The sequence below is a fragment of the Pezoporus flaviventris genome, unplaced genomic scaffold, assembly GCF_033815535.1.
Source record: "Pezoporus flaviventris isolate CSIRO_AGI_PZ_B2104156 unplaced genomic scaffold, CSIRO_AGI_Pfla_v1 ptg000213l, whole genome shotgun sequence".
NCBI classification, from domain to species: domain Eukaryota; kingdom Metazoa; phylum Chordata; class Aves; order Psittaciformes; family Psittacidae; genus Pezoporus; species Pezoporus flaviventris.
The window spans coordinates 12,152,458-12,166,917 of NW_026892761.1; the positions used below are offsets into that span (position 1 = coordinate 12,152,458).

Below are 14,460 nucleotides of genomic sequence, written 5' to 3' on the forward strand. Positions count from 1 at the left end.
TGCAGGCACTTTGAGCAGATGAAGGATGATGCCATAGTGTGTAATATTGGCCATTTTGATGTGGAAGTTGATGCAAAATGGCTGAATGAAAATGCAGTAGAGGCGGTGAATGTTAAACCTCAGGTGAGACAGCCCTTGTGCAAGCTCTACTGCTTGAAAAGCAATATCTACTCAGTGTCTGTTTCCAGAAAGGGAGGTATTTCTCTGAAGGTACTTTGTTTTTCTAGCTTTCTTGGAAGCCAGTGTTCCTCTGGGCTGATGAGAATGGGGATTCTACTCTGATCTTCCCTGATTAAACTGAAACAAGCTGCATGACATATTCTTGTGTTGGTGTTAACATAGTGGGTTCCAGCTAGTGCCCAGGTGCACAGCATGTGGATGCATCTTTCTCCATGTGTTCCTACTTCCTTGACAAACAGGAGCCTACCACTTGGTGGTGGCTGTGTAAACAATTAATTGCCTCAAGTTGATTCCTTATAGAAAGTCAATTTTGACATTTGGGGTATGTCGAGGAGACGTCGAAATGTGCTTTCTTTGATAGTCCTGAGCTAAAACCAATGCCATAACTGAGTTTCAAAAAGCAAGCTTGAACAGACCATAGAGACCATATGAAACTTAAGAACTGAGCCCTTATATTGCCTGGTTTCTTCTCAAAGCTGCTTGCTCATGTAGTGCTCTGCACCAGAGCAATCTTGGTCTTGGTTCTGTGTGCTGTCAGGACTAGCGTGGATCTCAGGGAAATTCTGGGGTTCTGACAAAGTTCTTAAGAATTCATGCCTCTGTTTTCAAAGGGTTTTTTTCAGTCAGAAGCTTCAGGAAAGCCTATCTGTAGCTCTGCCCAACTCAGACTTCTCTTCAAAGTGGCTTCATTTTAGAATCCTGTGTAGAGCAGAAGTCTGCATGTGGGCAGACAAGGCCAGATGTGTTATCCTTCCTCTGCTTGCAGTTCCACTATGTATTTACTTCAGGCTATGGGTGCAGCTACATACGTGTCCTGGGTTCAGGTGTAACAGTCATTATTCTCCTTTTTAGTTGCTGGTGCAGTGCTCTGTTTTTGACTTTAGTCTGAGCACAACACTGATAACACATTGATGTTTTTAGTCATTGCTAAGTAATGCTTACTTCATTCGAGGACTTATGCTCTGCCAGTGAGGAAGGGCACAGGAAGCTGGGAGGAAGCAGAGACAGGACACCTAACCCCAACTGACCAAAGGGGTATTCCATACCACAGCTCTTTGGGGGGAGTTACCCAGAAGGCCCAGATTGCTGCTCAGGTCAGGCTGGGGATCAGTCAGTGGGTGGTGAGCAATTGTATTGTGCATCACTTGGTTTTGTTGTTTTCTTTTCCTTTTCCCCTTTTAGTTTTATATTCTTTCCCCTTGTTAGTTCCCTTATTATTGTTATTAGTGGTGGTAGCAGTAGTGGTTTTAAATGGTACCTTAGTTACTGGACTGTTCTTATCTCAACCCATGGGATTTACGTTCTTTTGGTTTTCCTCCCCATCCCTCTGGGAGTGGGGCGGGAAGAAGAGGGGGAGTGAGCGGCTGCATGGTTCTGAGTTACCGGCTGTGCTTAAACCACGTCAGTAGGGAAATGGGGATCTAAAATTTCAGCTTTTCAGCTTTGTCTCAAAGCAGAAAAACTAAACTAAATCAAAACTGGTTTGTAACGCCAGCTTTGAGGGAGAATATACCATAATGCAAACCAGGCTTTGTCTGTCTTGGCATGGGACTTCTAGTTGACTTTTAAGGGAGGGAGTGTGCTTGCTGATAGCAGGATTCTGGGACAGGTTTTCTACTTTTTTAAAAATGCCGCACCCAAGCATGCATACATGGTAGATCTTAATCTGCCCTTATGATTTTCATAGTTCCCCTGTGGCTTATTGGCTACCCACATCAAACTGTTACTAAACAGTCAAGAGTTTTTTCAGGATTGTGTTTTGCTGTTGGGACACCCTGTGTGGGCTCAGCTTGAATATATGAAGTTATACCCTCAAGTTTTCACTATGCTCAAGTCTGTTCTTGCTCATGACCTTAATGTGGAGCTGATTTTGTCCAGCAGCCCTGAGCCTGTAGCTAGCTGCTTGCTTTCTGCAAGCTCAGGTTTTAAAACTAGAACTGGGATTGCTCAGAAAATAAATGTTGAAGGCTAACTTGGATGCTGGTGTGGTGAAATACAGACTACCTGCACATGGCCATTCAGTGTGGCTCCTGAAGTCGACATGAAAAATTGTGTCACTATTGGCCGAGGTAGTAGTCCCTTTTTCATTATATACCCTATTGAAGGAGCCAGTATGTCACAGATTTATTGGGTACACTGAGATGCAGTATAGTCTGAGGTATGAAAGCTGTAACAAGTTTCTGGTTAAAACCAGAATATTACTGTTTCAAAAGGGTGGAATTGGGGTCAAGGTCATCCATGTGGTTTAATGCTGAAAACCTACCTGTTTGAAAGGACTCGCCTAAAGCTGTAAAAGGTAAAGCTCTCACAGCGCTGAGTAGATCACCTCTCCCTCTGCTTGATGCACCGATAGTGAAGCTGAGAGAATTTACTGAGAGAAATAGCATTTTGCCCTTGGCCTCCTCTTGGACTTTTCCTTACCCATCTACTGGTTGCCCCTGGAGATGGGATTTACATAGAGGTGAACCTGATCTTCTATGGCCATTCTGTGTGTTGGAAGCTTTGCTGAACTGATGGTCTATCGATGTGTACACTGCCAAGCCAAATAAAAGCTGGTCTGATTCAGGTTAGTCCTTGGGATTTGCTGACTTTGACCAGTGAATCTGAAGCACTGCTAACTAGTCTGAGTCCCCAGTTGGACTCTTATTGGTGTACTTAATACTATGTGCTGTGACAGTGGTATATCCCTATGCTTCATTTTGTGTCTGTTTAGATTTGTTGTCCCTAAAAACTTCAGACCTGCATGCCAAGGTGAGGAAGTACCTGCTGAGGAGGTATTATGTGAACAAGTTCTGCTGTGGAAAAGCTTCATTCAGTATTCTTTTTCATTCTCTGTTCCTGATAGCCGTGGCATTTGAACAGGAATGGGCTAATACACATCCTAAGAGCGTACTTGTTCCAAAAGAGGGAGAGGCAGGAGTGGAAGGCAAAATGTGACTTTAGGATTCCAAATTTCATGCTTGAAACAAATTAAAAGTAGAAATTTGCTGGAATTGTTTAACTCTTCCAGGACATGTGTTAACTTTAGGTTTCAAAACAAGCTCCCAGGAGGTATCATAGAATCATAGAATAGTTAGGGTTGGAAGGACCTTAGGATCATCCAGTTCAACCCCAGACACTTCCCACTAAAGATGTCACCCAAGGCTCTGTCCAACCTGGCCTTGAACATGGCCAGGAATGGAGCATTCACAACTTCCCTGGACATTCCAGTGCCTCACCACCCCTACAATAAGGAACTTCCTCCTTATGTCCAATCTGAACTTCCCCTGTTTAAGTTTTAACCCATTACCCCTTGTCCTGTCACTACAGTCACTAATGAAGAGTCCCTCCCTAGCATCCTTATAAGCCCCCTTCAGGTACTGGAAGGCTGTTATGAGGTCTCCATGGAGCCAGTATTGTGCAGCTCCTGTCCCTCTCCACCTGTATGTGAATTCATCTGCATGTCTTGAAACCTTTCTCAGGGCAGCAGTTGAAGATTCATTATAATAATTGGTAGAATTGCTCTTACACTGAAATCTGGGAAGGAAATCACCACTTTGCCACTTAGACCATTGCTGGTTTCTCAGTTCTGTTGCTCAGATTCATCAGAGGGATGCTTCTGTGGTTATGTTGTCCCTAGTCCTTTGGAGACCTCAGCGGGAGTCTAGACCTTTGTTAAAAGTGTGAGATGTTGTGCTTATCCTGAGAATAACAGGTGTGGTTTTCACATCAGTGTTCTGAGTTGAGGTATCTTACGTTTTATAATACCAACTCTCCAAATACTTAAAGACCTGGCAGCTTTTTTCTGTATCTTGTAGCAGGGAGGGGAATATAAGTCAAGAGCAAAAATCTCTAACCTCCTGGGAAGACATCTGTTGGTTGATCAGAGGATCAGTACTGGAGCTAAGGGTTGCTAGACTTCAGCTAGAGGTACAGAGTAGTGGTGGAAGTGTCTCACATGATAGTTTTCAGTACCATATGGTCTCCATTTACAAGCAGTGAGCTGGTGTAAGAAGTGTTTAATACTTGGGAAAGGAAAACACTGTGCCATTCTGACTCATCTGTTGCTTTCAAAGTACAGTTAAGGAGGAAATAGTGCTGAAGAGTTGGCAGGTTGTTTTGAATATGATTTTGCACTGCAGCCCTCTGCAGCTGTGCTCTGGTATTAGAAACTGATGTGTAGTGCAAGCTCAGCTCGAGAGGGAAAGGAAGCATCAGGGTGGGATCAATGAACTTGGCCTCTGAAAATAAGTTTTTTGTATCATGATGTGCAAAGCAGCCAGGAGGTCCAGAGCAGCTAAATGCTGATGGGGAAAGGGAGGAGACATTTGTGTAAATGTGGAGATGAACTTAATGCTTGGATAACTTGAATTCTATTTCCACAACAATTTCTTGAGCTTATGCATCAGCCTGTTTGTCTGTCCGTAGATGAGCTGTGTTCCCACAGTTCTGACTTAAGCCTCTGGTGGTACCACTGCTGTTTGGTATTTATTTCTGAAGGAATACATTAATTTGCATTTTCTGTGTTACCCTGTGAATTGATTGAGTCCTGTCAGGAGCTGCTGAAGGTATGTGATTCTCTGCCCAAGCGAGCAGCTGGCCAGGTGCAAGTTGTGTGGATTTTACATGGGTATAAAATTCTGACATCTAAAGCACCCAGACTTTAAAACTGAAAAGGTACTCAACTGCTACCTTGTAAGTAAAATCTTAAATATAATCTTGTAGCTGTTCTCAGGGGTTTTTAGTGTTCTTCCTTATGAGTGCTTCCTTCTTTGTTTCATTTCTTCCTCTCATAATCTTACAGTAACCCATATGGTATTTTTTGAATGGACTGAGCACTGTCACTGGTGGCCCACAGTGACGAATCAGCATCCATAAGAAATACTGCAGCTGCTCAGTGGAGGAAGTTCTTACTAACCCTACCTTGCTGTCCTGCCCTTGGACAGGAGAAAGTAAGAGTATTGTTTAAGGCTTCTATTTGGGGTGCTTACTGTCAGCATCTATGCTCAAAAAGCAATTTGTGTTATGAACCCAAGAAATAGAAACAGTGCTGTGATTGAAGCATTACTCGGGAAGACAGGTGGAGGCACAGACCTGCTCTGAAGGCAAAATACCTGTTCAGTAAAATGATTTCTCTTGGTTTACTTATTACATCTCTGCTAAGGACCTGCACAAAGATGGGCTTTTCAGAAGACAGTACTGTTACAGTTTTTTACACATGGCTTTTAACTTATATGCCAAAGCTTTAAGACTAAAATTGAGTGCTGGGTGGTTTGCTTCACATTAAATAACTTTAATAAGACTAAAAGTATAAATACAGCTGTGGGGAGGAACCCTTTTAAGTATTTCATAGTTGCTTTGCTATGACAGTGTAAGTGGTCTAAAGCATTAACCATTGTCCAAGGTTGGTTGTTGACTAGCTCTTAAGTCTTTCCAAAGGTTTGCTTTACTCCCTTGTGGTTGGTGTAACATGACCAATAAATACCAATGAGTACTGAATTTTCTTGTGACTTATAGCCCATATTGATGCTTGATTCTGGGCTTTAATACTGTAACCTCCTACAGGGGTGAAGACAAGGGAGAGAATAGCTAGCAACTGGTACAGATGAGAAGCAGAGTTAACTTTAACATTGCAGGAGCCTAATCTGGCCCAGACAACTGAGGCACATATGAAGTGACATTATGTCCTGAATTGTGTGGGACTCTTATATAGCTGAGACCCTTTTCCTTAGCTCATCTGAGGCTTGATTCTATGTGCAGAGTCCTGTTGTCCCCAGCATAGCTTGGAAGTCAGTCTGAATGGAGGACTGTGTCTTTGGCCCCATGACAGCAAAAAGGGGGGTGCAGCAGAAGCTAGGACAGCTGCTGGTTATACTGTAGAGCATTGGCCTTTTGCGAGTGGGAGGGGTTACATGGGAGCAGTTTCAGCAGGCTGAGGAGTCTGGCTTTTACCCCTGTGTGAAATGCAAAGGCTCTGGATTGTTTGATGCCGAGGTGTTCCCTCTTGTCTCCTGTTTTCCACACCATTTGTTACAATTAGGCATATATGAGCTGCATTTTACTGCTAGTAGCATGCTTCCCACTACAGCCATCTGAGACAATGCATATGTGGAAGAGCCCCATGAACTGGGTAACTGGTTCAATATGAAAGGCAGATGCCAAAATTCATGTGCAAAGTCCAGAATAGCTGTGAGCTTCACAAACATTGGTGAGGAATTGAGAGAGGGGATGTCTCAATTTTATCAAAGTCTGTATTGCAAGCATACTTCTGAATTGCAAGAAAGCCCACAAAGCTTTGTATGATTTAAAATGCTTTCTTTACCCTGACCTAGCACTGCTCTTGTGTTTTCCTACCCAGGTGGATCGTTATACACTGAGGAATGGCCGCCACATTATACTGCTAGCAGAGGGCCGACTGGTCAACTTGGGCTGTGCCATGGGTCACCCCAGCTTTGTTATGAGCAACTCCTTCACCAACCAGGTGCTGGCACAGATCGAGCTGTGGACCAATAGTGACAAATATGCTGTTGGAGTCCATTTCTTGCCAAAGAAGGTGAGTTAGAATACCAGGAAGATGCAAGTTTGTAAGGAAGTCAACTTCAGATGTGATCATGTACATTTGTTTTGTTTGTCCTTGAGTTCATTCTCCTACTGAATGCTGTTGCAAGGAGCTTTTATCAGTTTGCAGATGGTTGGCTTTGCGTTGCTGAGTCTGAAGTGGGCTGGTTTCTGTGGCTTACATGTCATGCGGAACTGGGACTTACCTGTCCTGTGATAGGAGCGTCCAGTCCCTTTTTGGCTTCACCTGGTGCTCTTCCCTAAGGTGCTGGGAAGCCCTGTGCTGTTTCAAGGTAGTAAGGAGCTTCTTCTAACCAGCTTGTTCCTCCTGCTGAATGTCAGTATTCACAGCAAGCTTTCACACACCCATCCAGCAGCAAAGTCTAGTGTGGCAGAGTTGAAGCTGGAATGAAACTAGGAATCACTTTTGCTGGGTTCCATTTGCACCTGAGCAGAGCTTTTCAGAACCCAGTCCTAATACCATCACAAAATATTAATGACAGATTCCCTCAGGTTTCCCTTTAAACTTATCATTCTGTGTTCTTGGAAAAATCTGGATCATGTCATAACTCACAGATTCTTTTTAGAAAATGAACCTGGCTTTAATTTTCCAAAAGAGCCTGAGAACTTGAGATAGTCATTAAAAAAGATGCTGGAGTTAGATTCCACTGCCTTTGGAATGAAACCATGTGTGAGATTAAATGTGAAAATACTTTTCATTTGGGAAGTGAGATGTATATGTTTGGGCTTACTTTTGGAGTGCTTGCTGAAGGACTTAAGCCTCCAAAACCATGTTAATGAAAGCATACCAGAAATACAGCATAGGAGTTGATCAGCAAGCTGACACATGAGCTTCAAAGGAAAAGTTTTGTTGACAATTGTCGTGAAAATAGTAGTGCAATGCTAATAAAATGTGGCTTCGTACTTCTCCTGAAGAACAATTTTTAGTGTACTTGAACTGGAAATGAGAAATAATGGCCAGATCAGTTACTTAGAAATGGGATTGCATGTTAGTGGATCATATGGCAGTGATCTCTTCAGGTTCGTGTGCTGTGATAAAGTGCTTTTTTTACCCTCTGCTCTCCATAGAGAATTTCAAAGAATAAAAGATTTGCCTTGTCAGAATCAACTAAAGATGGGCAGAAGAGCTTTCCCTGAGAATTTTCTGGCTAATATCTTTCCTTGTTCTGCGTAGTAGCTTTGAGGTCCAAATGTAAAATTCAAGAATTACCAAGTACCTTATATTGCACTTTTTTCTGACTGCAAGATATTGCTTTGATAAGCTATTACAAACACGCACACATTTCTGCCATGTGTGTTCCTTGAGATCCAGGCAAACTGTTCTGTCCATGATCTTGGCACTGACTCTGTGCATCGTCATACTCAGCTATCTGATTTTAAGGTAAGAATGTGTTGTAGTTTAACACAGCCTGCAGCTAAGTACCATACAGCTGCTTGCTTACCCCCTGGATTGGAAGGAGAACTGAAAGAATGTAGGTTGAGATAAGAACAGTTAAATAACTGAAGCACAGTATAATAGTACTACTACTAATAAAGGAAATAACAAGGGGAGAGAATATAAAGCTAAAAAGGGGAAAGGAAAACAATAAAGTGATGCACAATACAATTGCTCACACTGGCTGACTAATACCCAGTCCAACCTGAGCAGCAGTAGGCTCCTCCCAGCTGACTGCCCCAGTTTCTGTACTGGGTATGATGAGCTGTGGTACCCTTTTGGCTACTTGGGGTCAGGTGTCCTGTCTCTGCTCCCTCCTGGCTTCTTGCGCCCCTCCTCACTAGCATAGCATGAGACTGAAAAGTCCTTGATTGAGGTAAGCATTACTTAGCAATAACTAAAACATTGGTGTATTATCTGCATTGTTCTCAGACTAAAGCCAAAACACAGCACTGCACCAGCTACTAGGAAGGAAATTAACTTTATCCCAGGCAAAACCAGGATAGAATGTCAGCTTACTTTCATCTAAATTTGTGTACCTTTTCATCTAAATCTTGAAGGCCCCAAGCTGAAGCAGCTCTGAAACAGCTTCTCTCTGAGAACCTGATCTGGGAATGTCAGGGACTCAGTTGCTTTTCAAGTGGGTGTAATTTGTCTTAAACTTGCTGGGAAATACACTCATCGGATTGTCACATGTCACTCTAATCAACCAGATACACATTCCATTTTTAATCCTCTTTTGGTTTTTTTTGGCAGGATCTGCTAAGCTTCAGGACTTGTTTCCCTTCTAAACACAGTCCTTCCAGTTGGCTTTTTCTTTTGTGATTTTTTTTTTTCCTGACACTAATGTAGTGTTCAGTAGCTTTCATGGTTCACTCCCACGTTCTTCAGCCATTTCATCTTACGTTTTTAATTTTGCCTTGTACATCTTTGGCTGTGTTGGTGCTCAAGAGAGGTTGTCATTTCCATATTACTATGAGCAGGTTGGTCTGCAGTGAATTACGCTCTGTATAACGGTACTCTGTACAGTAGCTTTTTATCTGGTTTGTTGCAATGGGAGTATTCAAGGTAGTTGCCACACTCCCTTTGAGTGGGAAATCTAGAACTAGCTACTGAATCATTTAGGACATGATGTTTCACACAAGCTGAAGATCTTGCCCTTGATTGTTTTGTTGATTTATTGCCCTTCAAATATATTGCAGCCTTTGGCATGTATTTAACTTGTATGGGGGAAATACTGCCAGTCTTCCCTGTGCTGCTGGAATTTAGACTTATCTTCTCTGTTTTCTTAGCAATGATTACTTGTAATTTGCAGGAATTACAAATGGTGGTAAAACTTGTCCTTCTGTTGTAGCAGCAGCTGATCTCTTCTTAGGGCTATCCTTTCTGTCTTTGAATATCCTTTATGGCTCTTACATTCCCCTCTGACATAGCAGCTAGTTTGTTATTCTAGTGGTTTTGGACTCTCTTACCTATTCCCTGTACTGCTTTACTATCTTGTAGTTTAGATATTTTTTTCTGTCCTTTGAGTTTGCATGTCTGCCTTGCACATGTGGGGTAAAGTATATCAACATTTCTGAGCCTGTGTCCTGCAGCCAACCTCGGCTTTTTCTTTAATGAAGACATTGCCAATAGACACTAGCATTCTTGCTAAATTAATGATTATGGAATGAATTGTTTAATACATGTATGCCTAAAATGGGGATATCTGGAAAGGAGATGCATTCTTCCAGTATTAGAACTTGCAGAAGCATAGAATGGTTTGTGTTGGAAGGGACCTTAAAGCTCATCCAGTTCCAACCCCTGCCACGGGCAGGGACACCTTCCACTAGAGCAGCTTGCTCCAAGCCCTGTCCAACCTGCCCTTGAACACTGCCAGGGATGGGGCAGCCACAGCTTCTCTGGGCACCCTGTGCCAGCACCTCAGCACCCTCACAGGGAAGAGCTTCTGCCTAAGAGCTCGTCTCGGTCTCCCCTCTGGCAGGTGAAAGCCATTCCCCCTTGTCCTGTTCCTACAAGCCCTTGTCAGAAGCCCTATAAATATATAATCTATAATCCCATAAAACATGAAGTACTTAGAAATCCCAAATATTATTTTCAAGTATTTTTAGATACTTCCTCTCCAGGTTTCCTGCAGCCCCTTTAGGCACTGGAGCTGCTCTCAGGTCTCCCCTTCAGGAGCCTTCTCTTCTCCAGGCTGACCCAGCCCAGCTCTCTCAGCCTGGCTCCAGAGCAGAGCTGCTCCAGCCCTCGCAGCATCTCCATGGCCTCCTCTGCGCTCTCCAACAGCTCCAGGTCCCTCTTGTGCTGCTGCCCTAGAGCTGGATCAGGGCTGCAAGGGGGGGGGGGTCTCCCCAGAGCACATCAGAGGGGCAGAATCCCCTCTCTGAGCTGCTGCTCACACTCTGGGGGTGCAGCCCAGCACATGGGGGGGCTGTGGGCTCAAGCACACACTGAAGCTGGGTCATGGGGAGCTTCCAGTCAACCAATACCCCCACGTCCTTCTCTAAAATTATTTGAAACTGTAAGGTGTCCCTGCCCATGGCAGGGGGGTTGGAACTTGATGATCTTAAGGTCCTTTCCAACCTTAACGATTGTATGATTCTATAATAGCCTAGTGTGTTGAGGTGCCTTCATAGTGGAAACATGACTGGGGCTTTACCATTCTATCCAACTGAATATTGTTGTCTCTGAATAGATTATCTGCGTTCTTTACTTGTTGGATGGATGTGATTGTGTTAATAAGATAGAAATGGACTTAATCGAGTCCTCTGTCTCATTTTAAGCTTAATTTTACTCCCTCAAAAGCTTGGGCCTTTTCCATCTAAACGCAGTTCTGTGCTGAAAGCAGATACCTCTGCGCTTAAGCAGGTGAGGTATATTGGCCAGAAAAGAGCTGTCTGACTGTTCATCTGTGTCAGTCAAAGTCCTCCATGTAGCTGTTACATATTTTTCACATTCTTGTCTTACTACTTACCATGACTTCCTGAACTAACTTACTCTGCAAAAATTCTCACCTCAGTGTCTTGTTTTCCAGCTGGATGAAGCTGTGGCTGCTGCTCATCTGGATAAACTATGTGTGAAGCTGACAAAGCTGAGTGACAAACAGGCCAAATACCTTGGCTTATCAAGAGATGGGCCATTCAAGCCAGACCACTACAGATACTGAACAGGTGGCACTACCCAAAGACCAAAGCAGAGATACAACCTTCCAAAGCTTGTGTGTGCTGGGCTTCTGAGAACAAGTCCTTTGCCGTTATCCTCCCAGTGCTGCAGAACTTCTCCCCTTACCAAAGGAGCTTCAGGGCCTTGTTTGTTTAAGAGGATCACTCTGACTCTTGGAATTGAATTGGTTACTTGGCTAATGTTATTGCGAAAAGGATCCTGTACCATTTTTATTGGCTTCTGGTATCCACGTACGGGGAGCAGGACAAGATTGCTAAATGAAAATGTGTAGTCTTGTCAAATACGTGACAGCCTCTAGAGTGGCCAACCAGTAAGATGGGGAACAGTTTCTAGAGGGAGATGCTTTCTGACATGCCCTGCTCGAATTAGGTGCATCCTTAACATTAGGAGGCTGGCAGTGTCTGGGTTCTCTCCACAGAGGTGCCCTAACTGAAGTGCATGTTGTGAATCTGGAGGAAGTAAGGAGGAGTGTATGTTTGGTCTCCTGTCAAATCAACTTAACCTCCTACTCTGAGATTAGAATTTGAGGATTTGTTTTTTTTCTGGATTAATTTACTCCATCAGTTTTTGATAGAACACTGACCTTCTTTGCTTCTTCTGTACCAACTTGAAGGGGGTGAGGCAAGAGTGACTTTTTTTTTAGCAGCCTTCTAGTGTGTTGTGAATGGCTGAGAAGCCACTGAGGGGATGGTTAGGTTTAGGGACCTTGTTCAATCCTCTGGAAACACCAGCAGCACACTTCTACCCCCAACTTGATTTCTTTTTTTTTGAGTTGTCATGTCTGCTGTATCTTGTTTGTCACTGACTCAAAAGTGCTTTTATTAAAGATCTGACTGTGGCCTGATTTGGTTTGTATAGTGAGATGCTTTGGGTTTGCTCTGTATGGTTTGTATAGTGAGATGCTTTTGGATGCTCTGTATGATCCTGAAGCTACTGAAAATAGGTAATGTGTCTACATGGGGTTTCCTTAAGGCAAAAGCCAGTGCTGTGGCTAGCCTGCATCATATACGTGAGCTGGGAAAAGCTACTTCTCAGGTTACTGAAATATTTGAGGGGTTGAATCTTACAGGAAAAACACTCTTCTCCCTCTCACCACCTGCTTATCTCAATATGTCATGAAAGTCCTCTCTTGACACTATTCAGCAGTGAGTAATGTACAGGAGGCTACCTCTCTTTCCAGATGCAAGAAGATGAATGGTTTGGTATGATAAAGCATGCTTCAAGTGCACTGAGATTCATTCATTCAAGCACCAGGTGTGATGTCAGCCGTTAAAACTGGTGGTGTAGAGTATGAACTGCTGGAGGAAGAAAAAGAGGGATTAGTACACAAGGTGTTAATCTGGATGCAACATATTTTCATTGCTTTGTTTTGTGTTGACCTCTAAAAAGTACTAGTTTGAATTTGGGTCCCACAAAGCTGCTATAAATGATTCCATAATCAGTAGTGAGGATTATCTTTTAAACTTGCATATATACACTGAGCTATACACAGTTGTAGTACACATCTAAATGTAGGCGGTGGTCACCTTCTGTCACAGAGCACAATGATGACAAAATGTCATTGTAAAGCAAATGCAATAAAAACAAGGACTGGGTGTTGTCATTCATTAGTTTCCAGAGCTGGGCTTTGGCTTCTCTACACCTGTTTCTCAGCTGAACATCTGCTATTCTGAAATACAGGGTTGTAATTCTGCTGTGAACTTGGATTATGAATTCATAGAATAATTTAGTTGGAAGCTAAGCTAAGGAAGTGTGGGCTTGATGATCAGGTAGTGAGGTGGATCAAGAACTGGTTGGAAGGAAGAAGGCAGAGAGTTGTGGTCAATGGGGCAGAATGTAGCTGGAGGTCTGTGACTAGTGGAGTCCCTCAGGGGTCGGTGCTGTTTAATATTTTCATCAACGACCTGGATGAGGGAACTGAATGTACCCTCAGCAAGTTTGCTGATGATACTGAACTGGGAGGAGTGGCTGACACACCAGAGGGCTGTCTCGCCATTCAGAGAGACCTGGACAGGCTGGAGAGGTGGGCGGAGAGGAACTTGATGGAATTCAACAAGGGCAAGTGTAGAGTCTTGCATCTGGGGAAGAACAACCCCATGTACCAGTACAGGCTGGGGGCTGACCTGCTGGACAGTAGTGAAGGGGAAGGGGACCTGGGGGTCCTGGTGGATAGCAGGATGACCATGAGCCAGCAATGTGCCCTTGTGGCCAAGAAGGCCAACGGCATCCTGGGGTGTATTAGAAGGGCGGTGGTTAGTAGGTCAAGAGAGGTTCTCCTCCCCCTCTACCCTGCCTTGGTGAGGCTGCATGTGGAATATTGTGTCCAGTTCTGGGCCCCTCAGTTCAAGAAGGAAGGGAATTGCTTTGAAAGAGTCCAGGGCAGAGCTACAAAGATGATTGAGGGAATGGAACATCTCTCTTATGAGGAGAGGCTGAGGGAGCTGGGACTCTTTAGCTTGGAGAAGAGGAGGCTGAGGGGTGACCTCATCAATGTTTACAAATGTGTAAAGGGTGAGTGTCAGGATGATGGAGCTAGGGTTTTTTCAGTGATGTCCGTGATAGGACAAGGGGCAATGGGTGTAAACTGGAGCATAGGAGGTTCCATGGGAACATCAGGACAAATTTCTTTACTGTGAGAGTGACAGAGCACTGGAACAGGTTGCCCAGGGGGGTTGTGGAGTCTCCTACGTTGGAGATATGCAAGGCCCGCCTGGACAAGTTCCTGTGTGATGTACTCTAGGTTACCCTGCTCTTGCAGGAGGGTTGGACTAGATCTTTTGAGGTCCCTTCCAACCCTTGGGATTCTGTGTGATTCTGTGAATGGCTACCTGGAAATCTCTGGTTCATCCCTATTCTCATACCAGGGCCAATTGTATCAGGTTGGAGATCAGCTTGCCTGTGTGAGTTTTGGTTGTCTCTGGAGACAGAGATCACAAACCTCCTTAGGCTTGTCTCCCAGTATTTGACCACATTCTAGATGAAAATATTCTCCTGTACATTTAACTGGAGTTTCCTATGCTGCAGCCTCTGTTCATTGCTTCTCATTTTATCCCTCTGAGAAGTATCTACTTCCATCTTCATTACAGGCTTGCATTAGGTAG

General features: G+C 43.8%; 1 protein-coding gene across 1 annotated transcript in view; it reads left to right on the forward strand.

Moving 5' to 3' along the window:
- The window catches only part of AHCY (adenosylhomocysteinase), a 28,088-nt gene extending 15,885 nt beyond the window's left edge, over positions 1-12,203 (forward strand). The window contains exons 8-10 of the mRNA XM_061442067.1: positions 6-123; positions 6,518-6,712; positions 11,211-12,203. Coding sequence (XP_061298051.1) covers positions 6-123; positions 6,518-6,712; positions 11,211-11,342 — 445 coding nt within the window. The 3' untranslated portion in view covers positions 11,343-12,203. The remainder of the gene's footprint in view (positions 1-5; positions 124-6,517; positions 6,713-11,210) is intronic.
- Positions 12,204-14,460: the final 2,257 nt, after the last annotated feature.